Raw genomic sequence first — 17,254 nt, forward strand, 5'->3', positions numbered from 1 at the left:
AAGTGTTTATAAAGTGTGATTTACCTCCTCTCCTCACAGCCTTTCAGTAGAGCTGAATTGACAAGTCTGTACTCTGCTGTCATCTCTATAATCAGCTCTACACTTCATAAACTATACCTTTTTATGTTTCTTCCCTTTCTTGTGCTACATGCCTCATTTGAAGTACTCCAGTCACCAGCTTATAACTTCTCGTACACGTGTTTCTAATGGGAATGAGTGTTTACTTTGAGATTTAGTGAATATAAGCAATTCCTTTCATTGGTTGCCTCATGCTTAGAATTTCTACCAATCATTTAAAGAACAACATGAATTCAAAATAAGTACTACCAAAATGAGGTAATGAACTTTCAGAAAATGTAATTTCAAGATTTTAGGGTAGTGAAAGTTAAATCTAATAAAAAGGACAATATAACAGACATATGAACTCATCTATGTAGACAAGGTATTTTTCAGGAAACTCATTTGTGTGCTCAGTTTGTCCCTGTGGTTTAATATTGGTGTATTTAGGTATTAAAATTGGTCACATGATGGATTTAAAGTACATTTTAAATTATTTCATTTCTAAAAAAAAATGTACATCACAATGTCAGAGTTTGTCTCATTATTATAGTATTTTAAAGTTATGTAAAGACAATGTTTTTATTGAAATTGTCCTTTTTCCTTCAGTTTTTTTCCTGTTATGCTGTAAAATAAAATATAATGATTGACTAACGTAGAATTGTTGCACTGATCACCATCTTTTTAACATAAGTGCAGTAGGTCTATACAAACTTCTAAATATTGAGTTAAAATTATTCAGTGCTTAAGCATTTATACTGCTGATTTTCAAGGCAATAATCAACTAGTTATAACTGGAAAACAGTTATTTATTAACCACTAATCTAAAAATTGGTGCAAGGCCGTCCTATAGTTGTAATGAGATTAAAAACATTCATTCATTTTCTTATTAAATTGTTTGCTTTTTGTCCTAGACATTTATAGCACACATGGTACTGTTTCCTGAGAATGACCCATATAAAAATGAACGGAGGATTATTTTATTTGAGTTGAAGAGTTTCATACAGACAGTAGTAAGTGAAGCCTTGGGTTTGAGTAGGATATCATGTGACAGCAGATCAAATGTGCATTTGTGGGAGGTTAGGACTTGTTTATCTGGTCTATTAGTACACATAAGAGCAGTTCACAGATTCAGAACTATAACCTTCATAGAACACCAAAGTTATCCAAAAGAAATGCACAATCTCTAGGGGTCTAATGGGGCATTTTCTCACTTTTAGAAAGCGTTTTCACAATCTGTGCTGTATATAATATGAGAATGCAATAAATACAATGTATAGTAGCTTACGATGGAAATAACATTGATCAAGTGTTTCATATTTTGCTTTAATGCTCATTTCCGTGTATGTGTTTCTCATATCTGTGAATAAAGGCAACATGATGGTTATTTAATATTTTTCCTGTGTCGTGGATTTGTTTACCTCATTGCACAGCTATTTTCTGCAGTTCTGCCGTCTTCCTTACCCCCATATTCCCCGAACACACACGAGAGTAACTGACCATACAAATTTCCACAGCGTCAATAAAAGCGCCCTCCGCTGCCTGAAAAGAAATCCTGCATCCATCATCTCATTTCAGGAAAGAAACCAGCGGATGTACGGCGTCACGTGCTGTAGGAGCACGCGGAACAATCCGCAATTTGGCGCGCTCTGTGGAATTTGAACAGCGTTCTGACGTTCCAGTCGGCTCTTTTACTTGCGTGAGTATAAACTTTAAACTAACTTAGTTACCAGAACACGTATCAATACGCAAACATTAATTGATCACATTTCTAAGATTCTGATTATATAACGTTTACGTATTATATACGTTTACGTGGTGGTTATCATTTTTGAATATAAAGCGGCTAATGGATCTGTATGTTTTATAGTAATATCTCAATTAATTCTTAAGATTAAGTGGTGAGCTATTAACCTTAATGACTTTAAGCGTAGTTGGTCTTCAAAGGTTAGCAATTTTAAATAGGAAAATAATAAATAAATTAATCTACCTTCTCAGAGTTTAACTACAAACCGCAAGCTACATGTTAGTGATCTTATCTTTGTATTTCTTTTTTTTTTTTTTTTTTTAATGTTATAAATCAATATTTTAGAAGAGAAACGAACTTCTCATTTAGTCATCTTAAACAATTGTTTCTTTTTTGCAGTTCAACCAATGCATAGAACCCATCCTACATTTGATCTTTTTCAATAATCTATGTCCCTTGAATACACAATACAGAAGAAAAGATCTGTCATTACTTTCTATATTGTGATTTTAATGTAATTCCAACCAAATAATTTTAAAAAGTGGCAGAATTTCTTTAAAAAACACAATTTTTATGTTTTTTTCAGGGCTGAATTGTCTGTAATGTTATAAAAATGATAGTACCATCAGTAACGTTGATGTCAGGAGTGCAGATGCCACTTTTGGGTTTGGGCACATACAAACTCCAGGACCATGAGCAGCTGAAAAAATCTGTCAGTACTGCTCTTCAAGCTGGATACAGAGCCTTTGACACAGGTGCAGTTTATGGAAATGAGGCACATCTAGGGCAAGTCCTCAAAGAGCTGCTGCCCAAGTATGGCCTAAGCCGTGAAGATGTGTTCATTATAAGCAAGCTTGCCCCATTAGACCATGGGCCAAGGGCAAAGGAAGGCTGTCTGAGGAGTCTGGAGCAACTAGACTGTGAATACATCGACCTCTATCTAGTGCACTGGCCTGGGGTGGAGGGTCTTGACCCAGGGGATTCTCGTCATTCAGAGTATCGAGCGCAAAGCTGGGTGGCCCTAGAGGAGTTCTACGCCAGCAGGCAATTCAAGGCCATAGGGGTTTCAAACTACACGGCAAAGCACATTAGGGAGCTGCTCATGAGTTGCCGTGTCCCCCCAACAGTTCTTCAGATTGAGTGTCAACCGAAGCTGATCCAGAGGGAACTGAGGGAATTATGTATGGAGACAGGCATTCACTTCCAGGCCTACTCTTCTCTCGGTAAAGGAGCTCTCCTGAGGGAGCCTGAGGTAATGGATATAGTGAGGAGCTGTGGTCGGACCCCTGCCCAGGTTCTCCTGAGGTGGGCTGTGCAGCAAGGCATCTCAGTTCTGCCTCGGTCCTCGCAGCCATGCAGAGTGCAGGAGAATGCACAGGTGTTTGACTTCCAGCTAAGTGAGATGGATATAATGAGGCTGGATGCCTTGAATTGTGGAACAAGGTTTTGTAAACGAGACGCTAGCAAAATACCTTAAGCCTGAAGAAATGACAATTTCTTTACTGATCTCAGGGCAAAATAAATGTAAAATTCAGCTAATTAAAGTATCATTGTAAATAGAGTCAATGATGTGATGCTTGTTATAGTAGTATTAAGAACAAATAAATAAAAATTCAATTTTTAACATGCAATGACTTGAACATGTGAATTACATTTATTTTTTATTACGATGTCTTTTTACACACAGTCAACCTTTTTCTGACTGTATACTAACTCTGAATACTAAGAGTTGCCTTTCTTCTTTATCACGGGCACTTTGACCAAATAACATAACACTAAATTCAGCCAGAAATTCTTTTATTTTGACCACAAAATTATAGAAAAAAGATAAAAACTGGTGATTGTTTTAAAAAGTATTTAAACAGTTCATCCATTATTCAATCTATGTCAACGAGTATAAATATGTACAAGGAGCTTGAAAAGGAATGAAAGTATAATCAAGGGTGATAGTACAGAAACGGAACTTGTGTTGTTCATCTGTACGTTTGGCAGTTTTACATACAAGACAGGCAGATGCGATGTAAAAAGAAAAAATCCAATAGAGATTACAGACAACTCTACAATCAAGAAATATGTACATGAAAGGCAGTGATGAATTGCTTTCCTGGTGAAATATCCAAGTATAGTCCGCATAAAAGAGATGGCAGAACAACTGATTTCATCCACTCTTACTAGTTATTCACCACAACAGTTTGGCATTAAAAAACAAACCTGAGATGCAGCAACAAATGAACTGAAATAACTTTACCCGTATTATTGTTACCGTCACTAACCTGTACTTCACAACTTACTTTATCCAGTGTTACAGTCCTTGAATTATATTTACATTTTGCAAGCAACCGCTCCAGCCTTTAGTACAACAAAACGCACATCTATATATCCATCTATAAAATACATCATAGAACACATTTCTTTGTCAAATGTGAATTTAATAGGTATCAATAAATAGTCTCATTTTTTGAATCAGTATATAGAAAGATTGTCCAATGAATTGTAATATTTTAGAAGAGATTGTCCCTCTTAAGATTGTCAAATTGAATTAACACTGACAATTCCTTTAATTAAACGTACGTTATTGCAGTGGTTTTACCATTCTCTCAGATTGGTTTTGTACTAGCTTGAGTACATTGATAAAAAAGGCCATGATGGTGATCAGACCAGCCTTCATCTGAGTGCAGCTCTCTGGTAACTGTTATTATGGTGTTTAAAGCATGACTACTTCATTCTCTGCCCTCCTCTTCCTTGGGACTCCAGAGGAACGAGAACCATCCTCGGTAGGTCTGTTTCTGGCTGTTCGCTCTTTTGAACTCCTAGGAACAACGAAACAACTTAATACTAAGTTTACAGTGTATCAAATAGAAATGCATTCAGTGTACCATATAGCAAGCTCACCCCTTTGTCGAGCCATGTGTCAAATTCATCGCTCATTCTCCTGAGCTGTCGCCCGTACTTCTTTGCTTTCCACAGCGCAGCCGGAGCAGATTGAGAACGTCCTCTGAATGGAAGTCCATCTCCCGTTCCTCCGTTCTCCTCCACCAATGCTCCATCCTGGGGCTCTGCTTCCTGCCAGCGGCTGACTGTATACACCTGAGACTCAGAATAGAGCCGCACACGCCCTGCAAAAGCACGTCGTCACATGGTAACAGAAACATTCATTAAATCTAGGTCAATCTATGATGCATGTTCTGAAACTCTGACCTGTTTAATGGCTACCATGATTCTCTGAAGTTCTCACCTTGAGGAGAAATATTTGGCAAGGTTTGATCCTGATGTTGTCCGTGGTTTTTGATTGTCTCTTCTCTTCCTTTCTTTTTGTCATTCCATGTGCTGGAATCATCTTGATGGTCATGCAATGAGTTATCCATTGTAAGAGCTGGTGATAAGAGAATAGTATGATATTAATATTGCAATTTAAAGGGGATAAAACAATTAATGACCTAATATTATTTGGTATTAAATGATCAACTTTGACTGTTAGATGAATTTCTTAACATTGAGGCTAGCATTCGCTGGTTTTCCTAAATACATACCTGTGGATCTGGACGAATTCCAGGACAATAGATATGAATGTGCTCGTCTCATTTGTCAGTGGCACTAACGTTAGATGCTATTCCTTCTTATCTCCAGTACGATTAAGAGTAGCTCAACATATATTGATTGCCTCATGGCATGTGACACACCCAAACAACAACAATAGCTGTAATTGCTACTTTATATAAGTTTCATATTTCTAAGGTTGAGTCGTGCTCATCTGAAAACGTCGTCGGCCAAAAATTATGGAAAAAAGATCGCGTTTTTCGTGACATTTAGTCGAAGTGATTGTCTTCTCGCCGCAAGCAGTAGAGTGGCAAATTTCCAGTCCGGTTGTTGTTATCACTACAGTGTGTATGATCTCATTTCGGCTCGAATATTGTTGTTGTCCGTGGTCCTTTACAGTAGCTCTGCTCTCGGCCAATCAGACGGCTCTCGGCTTCTTCGATCAGCCAATCGCATCCCGCTGCTAGGGTGTTTTGGCGCTCTCTGATGTAACGTCACTGTTGCGATAGGGTTTCGCGAGCCTTTACTGTCCCGTGACTTGTTTACCAGTCTCGCGGAAGAGGACGCTGCCGCGAGAGAATTTGCAAATTAACTTTCTTTGCATGGAGTTCAAAACAGTGCAATTTAGTTGGTGTTGCTCTTCAGTCTTTGTACAGAGAGTGTATGCTTTGTTCAATTATATTTTATATTGTTTTTTTACGGAGTGAACTTATTATTTGTCTTTACCCTGAATGATTTGCTGCTTATTATACTGACTTAACCGAAAATGAAAACTCATTTAAAACTCGTCTTCATTAATATTTTTTTGGTGTTATATTTCTGTTCAAGAATTGTGGTCACAATGTGCAATTTCTCAGTTTGAACTGTAGATGGCAGGAGATATCTTCTTTGTTGAGTCAACAGAAGGAGTTGGTTATTTCTTAGCCATGACTCATGCCTGCAGAACACGGAAATACTGTATATAGGTTAATAGGACCCATTACTGTGTAATTTGACATATCTGCAATATAATCTTTACTAAGTATATAACACTGTAGAATGTGCGTGTCTGTTGTGTACATACAGTTCATTTTCATCTTGTAGCTATATATTAAGACATTCTTGCAGGAACAAAATTGAGAAATGGCTGCTTTATAAATATCATGTTATTCCTGTCATAGACATATAACACGAAGGCTCACTTTTTTGTGAGTTGGATATTCACATTTGATTTAGCAGTTTTAGTTCTCCGACATGTTTTCCATTGTCAGTGACTGACAGAGTATGGCTCTTTTAAAACAAACACATGTAAATGAGCATTCTGCAGGTGTTTTAGTGAAAGTTAGCCTATGTAATTACATAAAAATGGGTAAAAACAAAATATATGTTTGCCAAATGAATTTGTGAATGCAACCTTGCATTAAATTTGAAAAACATAGATAATGTTTTTGCAGCTGGCAAAAGATTTGGATCGTGGATGGAGACATGTCCATGCAGTTCCACGCAGAGTAATAAAAATGAAGGGTCCTACTACTGTTTATTATATTGTTTATACTGTTTTTATAATTTTTGCGTTTTCATTGCGGTGACAGTGCTGCAATAAATAAATATGTAAAATAAAAAATTAATTAAAACACTATTTTAAACCAGATATACTGGCCTTAGCTGGTTTGAGATGGTCTCCAAGCCTGGCCAAGCTGGTCCATGGGTGGCTTAAAAGTTTAAAAGTGCCCAACACCCTATAAAATCCGCCAACAGGGTGAATGAGAAACCAGCTAAGACCAGTGAACCAGTTTAGGCTGGTTTATTTATTTTATTTTTATTTTTTTTCCCCCTCAGCATGGTAATTTAATTCCACAGCCAATACAGACTTTTCCTTCAGGTAATTTTCTGTAATGTAAAAACAGAGAAGTACAGAAATCGAGTTCTTCAAATCACCCTGATTATTCTTCAACCTGTATTCTAAAAGACAATATTTTTATATTGAAATATTCAGAAGTGCGACAAAAAAGAATAAAAACTGAAGAAAATGTAGGCTACTAGATACTAACTTCTTATTACATTATACCTAACCTGACAGTAGATTCAGTAAAACTGCTGCTCGCCTTTGGACCACTACAGTTATTGATTGCTAAGTGTCAGCAGAGGGTACAGGTACAAAATTGATTTAGCCATTCTGATGTGCGCGTGTTTTTTACATTCTAGCCAATGTAATTAGCATTTATAATATGTCTATGCTACATCAGTGCCAATTTGATGAATTATCGTCCAGTGTTGGCTCGCTCTGCCTGATAAAAAAATGTCCCCTCCCCTCAAAAAACGCCGCTTTTCGCACCCGGTGTCGACTTTCTGCACAATCCCATTCGCCGAAAAAAGAAACAGAGTGTTCATTTCCATATTACCTTTTCCAGCATACTCTGCCCGTCTCCTCTCCTCCATCCGCATGGCGAGGCTGATGCTGATGCGAGTGTATAGTTAGCATCTTCTCATTCGCTCCCTCTGGCTCCACACGTCCATGTGCGGCTTTGATCGTTCTCCTAATACGCTTCCCTTCCTCTTTCTCTTTTCCCTCAAGTGTATAATATAGTGTCCGCTTTTTTATACAAAGCCTATTTTTTCAGCACTCTCTTTTTCCCCTAAAATTCCATTTCTGGAAGCAGGCATTTTATTTTATTGGAATTATGTGAATGGGTCGCAGCTGCTGTTACTAAACATCTCGAAGATCTTTGGTCAGCCACTTTTTTATTCGAATTCGGTTGTAAGTCACGTCTCATCTTGAACGTAAGACGCTCTTGAGTCTCGCCGAGAGATACGGTTTCTTAAATCAGCCTCGCCTCGAGTCTACAACTTGATTGGATTGTGCGTGTTTATGTTATTTGTTTTAATTTTCTGAGCTGTCAAATCAAGAACTGCACCGCTGTACAGCTCGCGCGCATCACCGCTGCTCCGTGGAGACTTGCGCCGCGCGCACCGAGCGCATTCACTGTGAATTAAACCGAACTACAGAAGAGCAAGTCAACAGCGAGTGTTGGAGTCCACCGGAATCCACGCACCGTCTTTGTAAGTACAACGAATTTACTCACCATACCACATTACAATGTAACTAATACAGTATTATTCATTGTTACCCACCAGTCGCGAGGTTTTTAATATACACAAACCTAGCGAATCGATTGCAACAAATGAGTAACAGACGCAGCCTCCATGTTTTCAGGTTACTGACGATTCTATGAAAAGAAACTATCACGTTCAAACATCCCACATTTATTAAAGATTATATAGACATTCCTCATTTCAACATACATCATTTTTTTCAGGTATAGTTGCTTGTCAAATTTCTCTCAGCCTATACAGGAGCTACCCAACAAAAATGAACCTCTATTAACGTCAAAGCAGGTAAGATTGACTTTACTCATGTACTAAAACGGTTCAATTGAGTTACTCTTCTTTACGCATATAGCCACAATTCCTTATTAAATGTTTCGTTCTAGCCCCGTATAACTAGTGAGCGTCACATAGTTTTCATACTGGCTGTGAATACTTAGCAGGCACAGTTCTCATGGAAACGCTCTTCTACTCTCACTACAGAGGCAGCCCACCTGTTTCAGATAAACATAGAATGTGATACCAGTATGCTGTGGTATGTAGGGAAACACTCAGCTTCCAGATGCACTGATTTGAGATCAAAAACTAGCCACAGGGAGCTTCTTCATAGAATTGAGACATGTTAAAAAAAAAACGAAAAAACATTTCCTCTGCGTGTGATGCATAAAAAACTACTAGCTGATTTTGGCATGTTTTTCCTCTCCTTTGGAGAGGAGTGTGCTGCTTTTTGCTTTTAAATATTCTTCTTTAAGGGATCATTCACCCAAAAATAATAATAATAAAAAATATTATTTTCTCTGTTATTCAATCCTCATATTGTTCCCAACCAGCATTATTGACTTCTGCAGAACTCACAAGATGTTTTAGTCCATACATAAAACCCCACTGACTTTTATTTTATGGGCAAAAACATTCTTCAAAAATTCAATGTTTGTGGTATTGTGGTAGAACAAAGAAAGTCATACAGTTTTGGAATGACATGCACTCTTAAAAATAAAAGTTCTTTATTGGTATTGATGGTTCCATGTGTTGGGGAATAACAGTTAAAACCCATGGACCAGGTGTGATGAACAAAGACCAGGAGTCAGATTGCGATTAATTAAAGAAATTTACTGAAGAAATAGTTTGCAGTTTCATCCGCAGAAGTCAGCTTTAACACTTGCGATGGAGTTCGTAGGCCGACCTGCTTTACAATTCAAAAACACCAGCAATTATACCCTAACAGAGGTTGCTAATTGCATCAATGCATAAGTCATCCAAATTCTGGTTGGTTCTAAAACCTAGATAAACTTAGACAATGTCCACATATGGACGCAAGCTTGAAGCATAATTATAATTTGTTACATTTATAAAGTGCTTTTCTGGGTACTCAAAGCGCTTTACATAGAAGGAGGGAATCTCCTCAACCACCACCAATGTGCAGCATCCACCTGGATGATGCGACGGCAGCCATATTGCGCCAGAACGCCCACCACACACCATCTTATTGGTGGAGAGGAGACCGAGTGAAGAAGCCAATCAATTTATGGGGATGATTAGGAGGCCATGATGGTCAGAGGCCAATGGGGAAATTTGGCCAATTTGGGATTTTTAATGACCACAGAGAGTCAGGACCTCGGTTTAACACCTCATCTGAAGGACGAGCATATCTTCTGATGACTATTTTAGTGACAAGTGATCAGAGGTCCGACGCAATACGTCTTTCCAAAGACGTATATCTGATACGCTGGACATCGGCAGCGGAACGTTTGTCCTGGACTGTCTGAGCTTCTCCCTGTACAGACAGATACTAACACACATACGCAGAGAAACACTTATCTTACTTTAAGGTTGCCTCAGCCCTAAAACTTATCGGGCATGGTTACACACACAACGAGAGCAGTTTCTTAGAGAGTAGAAAGGCAGACTAAAGCCATATTCAACTTATTCTCTAACATGCATAAATGTAACTTTGATTAATATTCAAGAAATATTATAATTAATATTATTATGAAGGCCATTGGAGATCTGCCATCCACTCCTTCACATGTAACCTTTAACATCTATAGTTTCTTTGCAGTGGAAAGGTTCTTTAGTTTATTAAAATATTCTTCACAAATAAGAAAAATGGTTCTTTTAAGAACTATTCTCTGAAAAGTTCTTTTGGGAATCTTAAATGTATTTTTCTATGGCATCGCTGTGAAAACCCCTCTTTAGAACCTTAATTGTTTTAAGAGTGTATGGGTGAGTAAATGATGACAGGATTTGTATTTTTGGATCATCTATCCTTTTAACATATAAGAAAATATAACAGATGGTCATTTTGACAAACAAGACTCATTTGACATATCTGCACTCATACGACACAATATCCTCGCTAGGGAAATCAATTATGGCTATAATTTAGTTTGTTATATAATTATACTGCATTAAAACAGACTGTAGGCAAATGATACTCCTGCATCTTGCATTTCAATTTAGTCCCGTCTATTTTCACTTTAGTTGATGGCATGAATAGTCTGAAATATCTATTTTTAAGCCTGAATAATATAGTATGTTATTAGCAGTGCCTATGGTGTACACATCATGTGATCATTAGTGTCACATATATCTTGTTTGCTAAAGGCTTAATTTAGTTTTGTTCCCACAATTCATAGTCTGGCTGATGCCGTCTAGTTGTAAACTGCTATGTGTTCTCCTGGCATTATAGTTTCGCTGGCATTATTTCTTTTCCCCTAATGCCTGGAACCATTACTCACAGTTTGAGCTAATCTTAATGTTTCTAGCGAACTGAAAATAATCCCACTCTTGCTAAAGGGGGAATTCAGAAAGTGGTTTGTTTCCACTGCTGCTGCTTCTTTCATTATGTGGCATGTCAGAATATTTGTACATCCTCTTGCTCTGAAAGCTCCGGAAGACGTTTTGTCATTTTGAAGAATTATGTTGAAGAATTATGTCAGCCAAGATTTAGAAGCCCAATTTTGTTACAAGCATGAGTTTCCATAGGATTGTAAAGCCAGTAAGTCTGTCCAGGGAGCTCCGTAAATGGCACAAGAATTATGGGTATGTAAGAATTAACTGTGTGCAAAACATCTAGCAAACTGGAGGTTTAAACCTTTTTTTTGTGCAGGCTTAAAGTTCTGTTTCTAAATCTGAGGTTCTTTCAGTGCACTTGTGTTTATGTCTGCCGGTTCTATATTTGATCCCTTTAGTATCACCCTACTCAGTAAGAATCCAAATGGCTTTCTTCTCGCCTCCACTTGCATCTCATCCACCATTATTAACGCAGAGCCAGGGGCCCAGCACTAAAGCCTTCACATTTCACCCCCAGTCCACAGCTCTCGTTCCCTTACAAATTGTTAGCACTGTAAAATTCAGCCAAGCGAACCATTAAAATATCTTGCCCTTCTCGAGTCTCTGCACAATTGAGGTAAGCAAGCTCTGTCTAGCTGTGTTATAGATAATATAAATATGTAGCCTTATTATGAGATATTTTTGCCTGCTTTCCTCAGCCCTTTTAGAGTCTTTTGAGCTTTTTCAGATCAAGATCTATACTAAAATGTTGTCAGGTACTTTCTGTCTGTATAGGAAGCTGTTGCCCTGTTTTTACCTGATATTAAAGGGGTCATGAACTTTGTTTTTTATTTTGTACTGTTCTGTGCTCCATTTGAATAGGTGTGGCAGATTTTAGATTCCGAAGTATATGCCCACTGCTATGATTGCCACACTTGTGTATGTTTAACAGTCCGTGTCCTTCACAGATGGACGCTGCTGGGATTTAGGTTAAAAATCGAGAATCGGTGGGCGGGGCTAAAAAGACAGCGATGTAGAAGCAGGCGTTGACCTTCTTCTTTGGAGGTGGAGTGTAGCCACACTGTTACATCATAGAATTGTACATTCCACAAGCTGTTGTTTTGGCAGACTGCCTTCAATATAAGCTATTTTTAGACTAATGAGAAGGTTATGTGTTCTATTACTTAAAGGATGTTTTTATAATAAAGTGACCTCTTATATGTCAAAAGATCAAGGGAATTTTGATTTCTCAGTTCATGACCACTTTAAGGGTCTAAAATGTTGAGCTCATCCACTTTACACCACTTCCAGAAGTAGTTGAAAATGCATTCAACCAGACTGCTTTCATAGACACTCATGTGGTCAAATCCATTTGTACAGAGACAAAAGAGTGCCTGCTACTGACATACAGTAATACGCAATCATTGTGAGACGCATTGTGAGAAATGTGCACCAAACATGAAACAGCACACCAAAAGTAATGATTCAAGCTTTGCTGCATTGTACCAAAGCTCACAGATAACAGTCTAAATTGTAAATGTTTTCTTTATCGTTTTCTTTGCTTAAGTGTAAGTGAATGTAATGTATTCAGGCAAATAATTGCATGTAATTCAATGAAAATGTATTATCGTTCAAATTTATGCTAAATGCAATTAGTTGAACAAAACTGGTTTTGTTTGACCCACAGAAGTAGTACATCTTTATATGTTTATATGTTTATATTATATTTCATAATTATCTTTGAAATATGGTTAACGTGTTGAATGTACTCTGTAAAAAGTGGTAACGTAATTGTTACCTTTAAGAGCCACTTTTACTTCATTTAACCCATAATGATTAGTTTAATTAGTTTACATTAATGTATTTAGGTTGATTCAGTGATGCTATATAATATTTTGAATAAAACTAGTTAATTTAAATGTTATAATTTTTTTCAGTGTACTGATGAGTGTTAATGGTATACTAAAACTTCAATGTAAAGTAAAACAAAAAAAACTATTATCAAGCAGTTTAAATGTGCTTTTAAATTTTAGTCAAGTCATCAAAGTATACATCTTTAAAGCATGACAAAAGATGATTAAAAATAAAGATTTTAAATGTACTTTAACTTAATTTAATTAACATTTTAAAAGCCATGAAGATATTTTCCTTTTAAGTACACTTAACTGGCTTTTTGTTTCATTATTTTAAATTAACTGCATTTTTAAAAAATAATCTTAAGATTTGAGAACACTTCTGTTTCACAAGGTTTGAGTTACATGTATTTATAATGAACATTTCGGTTGGAGTATTTTCACTGAGCCCTTCCTGGATGCGATGCTGCCTTAGAATTTAGTTAAACTGAGATATCTTAGGAGGCAACATAATTAAGATGACTATCTTCTGGAACAACCTTCGCATGCATTTGATGCCTTAAATTGGTTCCTCTGCAGGCATCCCACTTAGTTTTGGAACAGTGCTTATGTGTTATTTGGCCATATGGCAGGTTGATTACGGACAGTTGAGAATTGAATGGCCCTTCCCTGTACAACGAATGCAAAATTGGGTCCTTTTGCTATTCAGGAGTGTCTCTTCATAGTAGGACTCATGCCATGATCAAAAGAAATGTCTGAAGACCCAAGAGAAAGAGTTGATGCCGAAAAAGCTATGAAGTGTAAAATACTGCTAAGAACCTGTGGCCATGTAGAAAATGTGTTCCTGAAGATAACAGAACACCAATCCCCTGTCCAAGTAAAATCACTACAACAATAATCCTCAAAGTGGTTGAAAAGAACAGTATGGCAAGAATGAATGAGTACACTCATCTTACTGCATAAGGCCCAAAGAGGCGACCTGGGGACAAAAAATTAAGGAGGAAACCACAGCTCTCCAAAAAAACACTTTCATCTGTCTCAAATAGTTGATGCCAACATGTCTGGCAAAAGCAAAATACTGAGTTCCAACAAAAGCACCTCATCCCAGTAACAAAGCATATCCTGGCTGTAACAAATGGGACTTGTAGCTTTCGGGAGGACACTGATTTCTGGATTTCACCACTAGTTATTTACCAAGGAATAACAGGGAGTCTGATCATGGTGAGTAGCTTGAACCACAGATAGTAGTTTTGTCAGTCTGTAGGTGCGTTCGACTTGAAGCACGGCTACAGACGGCGATCAACGAGAGTAGCCGCTTGCAGTCAGGGGCAGAGTTGAAAACGGATGTGTCAAGCTGGACACTTTCTGCTCCCGTTAGTGACACTCACATGGTGTTTGCATACTCTATCAAAGATTAACTGAATAAAATGCAATATTTGTCAAATACACAGACGTTTCAGAAACGTTTTCATGAGCAACAGAAACACTTTTTATATACTGCTTAATACAGTGCCATCTGCTCAAGAATAAAGTTCAACGTAAACTATTTAAATACTAATAAAGTGGGGGTATGTATGCTTTCATCAGTGTTTTATGATAAACGTGACTCAATATAACATTGCGACTACAGTAAAAAAGCTTTTACTGCTCTAAAAACAGATTTGTGAGCTGTATTAGATTTGAAGACGTTAGAAACACATATCATTGTTGTCATGTGGTGAATTTGGCCAATCGTGAAACAGATGTGTCGTCATCAGCGCTCCCGCAGTCGCTCTGGAGAAATTGCGCCGGCTGAGTCAGCCGGCTGCTCTCGAAACGCTATCGCGGTACTTTGATGCCACACGTGACAGTGACGTGTGGTCAGCGCCGGTTCAAGTCGGACTAAATTTCTAACCGGCATGCACTGCTTCAAGTCAGCCGCCGATCGGTCTGCTAATTGCTGCATGAAGTCGAACGCACCTTGTGTCTCTCCCGGCCTCACGTGTCCATATTTGGCCTTCCTGTTCCTGTCCTCGTTCCCTGTTCATTAGTTGATTAGTCCCTAGCCCTGTGTTTAATTGCCCCGCACCTGTTTCTGTTCTTCATTGTTGATTTCCCAGTGTTTATAAGCCCTGTGTTCCCCTGCCTTTGTGTCCGGTATTATATTGTCATGCCCGTTTGTCTTGCTCGTGCTCCGTGTCTCAGAAGTATATTATTAAAATACTACTTGCTGGAGAACTCCGTGTCCCCTCGTTCCTTCCAGACGCACCGTGACAAGTTTAGGCGTATATATGGTTTAAATTAAAACTGAAATGTAAAATTACTACTTCAATTACTACTTACTACTAATTGAATCAAAACTACAATCAGAATTGAAAAAAAAAAACAAATAACTTTATATAATTTATATACCATTTCTAAGAACTTTTAAATAATTCCCATCTTCCATTGTTCAACACTGGTCTATTAGCATTTAATAAATGTGTAGGGTAACACTTTACCTTAGGGAGCAATTTCACTATTAATATTATTATATCACTATTGCTTATTAGCATGCATATTACTGACTGTTTATTAGTACTTATTAGTACTTAATTTAAAGCAAATATTAACGCCTGACCATATATTATTATCCCTTAATCCTGCTCCATACCTAAATCTAACAACTAATTATTATGCAACAAATTATGAGTTTATTGAAGCAAAGGTCAATAATTTGTCAGTAGCAAAAGTTAATAGTTTTTTAAAAGTGAGAGATAGCACCTAATCTAAAGTGTGGACATGTAGGTTTATATTAATTTAAAAAGTATATATTATAAATTATACATTTAATTTTTATTAAACTATCTATTTATCTCCTTCACATTATATAAATAACATAATATACTGCAAGACACTTTTTATACTCTATATTTATATTAATTATACTCCCGGTTTCACAGACAAGGCTTAAGCTATTCCCAGACTAAAATGCATGTTTGAGCAGTCTCAACTGAAAATATCTTGCTCTGACATATCTTAAAATATGTCAGTGTCATTGTTCTGTGTAAAGGTGTACACCTTAATGTTTTCTTTTAAGGCATTTTTGTAAAAGTTGCTTAAATATCTTAATTTAACTAAGGCCTAGTCCTGGCTTAAGCTAAGCCCCGTTTGTGAAACCAGGTCTATACTGTATGTTTTTTTCTCAACTATGTTTTATATACATTTTGTTTTTAAATGTATATTTATGCACTTAGTATTCTATAAATAATATAATGCAATATAATTTTTACAATATAATTTAAATGCTTTTGCACCAGTGTAGTCAGTTGAATCATGTTTATATTCTCTGCCCTGCAAATCTCAAATTGGTTAATTTAATTAATACGATCAGCCTTATACAACCCAAGACCTCCATCAGCTTTAAAAATGGCTGTTTGTAAGTGTCTCGACTAATATAGCCAGATGATTCTGGATGTGGAGAAAAATGCCTTTGATCTACCTCTTTGTTTTCAAGGTGCCAGCCCTCATGCAGGAACTTCAATTTAGATTTAATATCTGCATGCTGTTTTGCTTCTAGCATTTTTGATGCAGGGAATGGGGTTGTAGGGTATCTCTACAGAGATACTGGTGATAGCTCCTCTGGGTTTCAGAAATTTATTTGCGTTTTAGTTGCTTCATGAGGCTTATGCTCTCTGTTCCTTTCTCTCCTGCTTCTGCTTTCCCCCTCTGTCCTTCCGTCCTACTCCTTTCCTCGTTCTGTTTATAATCATGATTCTGAATGCATATTTTAAGAAAACCTACTTCCTGTCGCTTGACTGTGATATTTGTGTTTGTACATCCTGTAATGAATGCCAAAACTGGGTAATTATATAATAACATTAATCAAACAGTTTGACTTGTTGGGACTTTGGGAGATACCCAAAACAAACATTCCAGAGAGCTCTCCTATAATTCTGAACTAGTTATTGTGCTCCATTCATTAAAGACTCAGCCAATTTAATTTTTACACAAACAAATGCATGACTTGCCTCCTCACTATTTATATCTAGGGAATATGCCTTTTTATTATTCAGCTTTTAGAGCATCTTAAAATACCTTTCCCACCTGCTATATTCATGTTGGCCAGATTCACACCAGGCCCATAATTTCATTACACTATAGGGAGAAAAAATAAAAAATAAAAATATTTTGCTGAGTGAGATCCTATGTTAGAACAGTTTAGTTTGCAGTTACACCCATATTA

General features: G+C 37.1%; 3 protein-coding genes across 4 annotated transcripts in view; 2 read left to right on the top strand and 1 right to left on the bottom strand.

Moving 5' to 3' along the window:
• The first annotated feature begins 1,628 nt into the window (after positions 1–1,628).
• Positions 1,629–3,433, top strand: LOC306856323 (putative oxidoreductase YtbE). Of its 2 annotated transcripts, none has more exons than XM_079395545.1 (2): positions 1,629–1,756; positions 2,204–3,433. In XM_079395545.1, exon 2 carries the CDS (start codon positions 2,418–2,420, stop codon positions 3,279–3,281), a length of 864 nt encoding a protein of 287 aa, XP_079251671.1. In that variant the 5' UTR covers positions 1,629–1,756; positions 2,204–2,417; the 3' UTR covers positions 3,282–3,433. The 2 variants fall into 2 exon arrangements, with proteins under 2 accessions (XP_079251671.1, XP_079251670.1); XM_079395544.1 differs by having other exon boundaries at positions 1,680–1,756; positions 2,391–3,433.
• LOC306856324 (uncharacterized protein) lies at positions 3,075–5,872 on the bottom strand. Its single transcript, XM_079395546.1, has 4 exons — positions 5,335–5,872; positions 5,040–5,177; positions 4,697–4,920; positions 3,075–4,614 (listed from the first exon to the last, which is right to left on the bottom strand). The coding sequence occupies exons 1-4, from the start codon at positions 5,384–5,386 to the stop codon at positions 4,525–4,527; spliced, it is 504 nt and encodes a 167-aa protein (XP_079251672.1). The 5' UTR covers positions 5,387–5,872; the 3' UTR covers positions 3,075–4,524.
• Positions 5,873–8,649: 2,777 nt separating this feature from the next.
• Positions 8,650–17,254, top strand: part of LOC306856325 (sodium/calcium exchanger 1-like) — a 102,404-nt gene continuing 93,799 nt past the window's right edge. The window contains exon 1 of the mRNA XM_079395547.1: positions 8,650–8,716. The gene's annotated coding sequence lies outside the window, so the exon portion shown is untranslated. The remainder of the gene's footprint in view (positions 8,717–17,254) is intronic.

Source organism: Barbus barbus, assembly GCF_936440315.1.
Source record: "Barbus barbus genome assembly, chromosome: 36".
In the NCBI taxonomy this organism is placed as follows: Eukaryota; Metazoa; Chordata; class Actinopteri; order Cypriniformes; family Cyprinidae; genus Barbus; species Barbus barbus.

Excerpts from the sequence above, each read along its gene's own strand:
- LOC306856323 (XM_079395545.1), top strand. The coding sequence starts at position 2,418 with ATGATAGTACCATCAGTAACGTTGATGTCAGGAGTGCAGATGCCACTT.
- LOC306856324 (XM_079395546.1), bottom strand. The coding sequence starts at position 5,386 with ATGAGACGAGCACATTCATATCTATTGTCCTGGAATTCGTCCAGATCC. Across the intron at positions 5,178-5,334 it reads GAATTCGTCCAGATCCACAG|CTCTTACAATGGATAACTCA; the intron begins GTATGTATTTAG and ends TCTTATCACCAG. Across the intron at positions 4,921-5,039 it reads GCCAAATATTTCTCCTCAAG|GGCGTGTGCGGCTCTATTCT; the intron begins GTGAGAACTTCA and ends GTGCTTTTGCAG.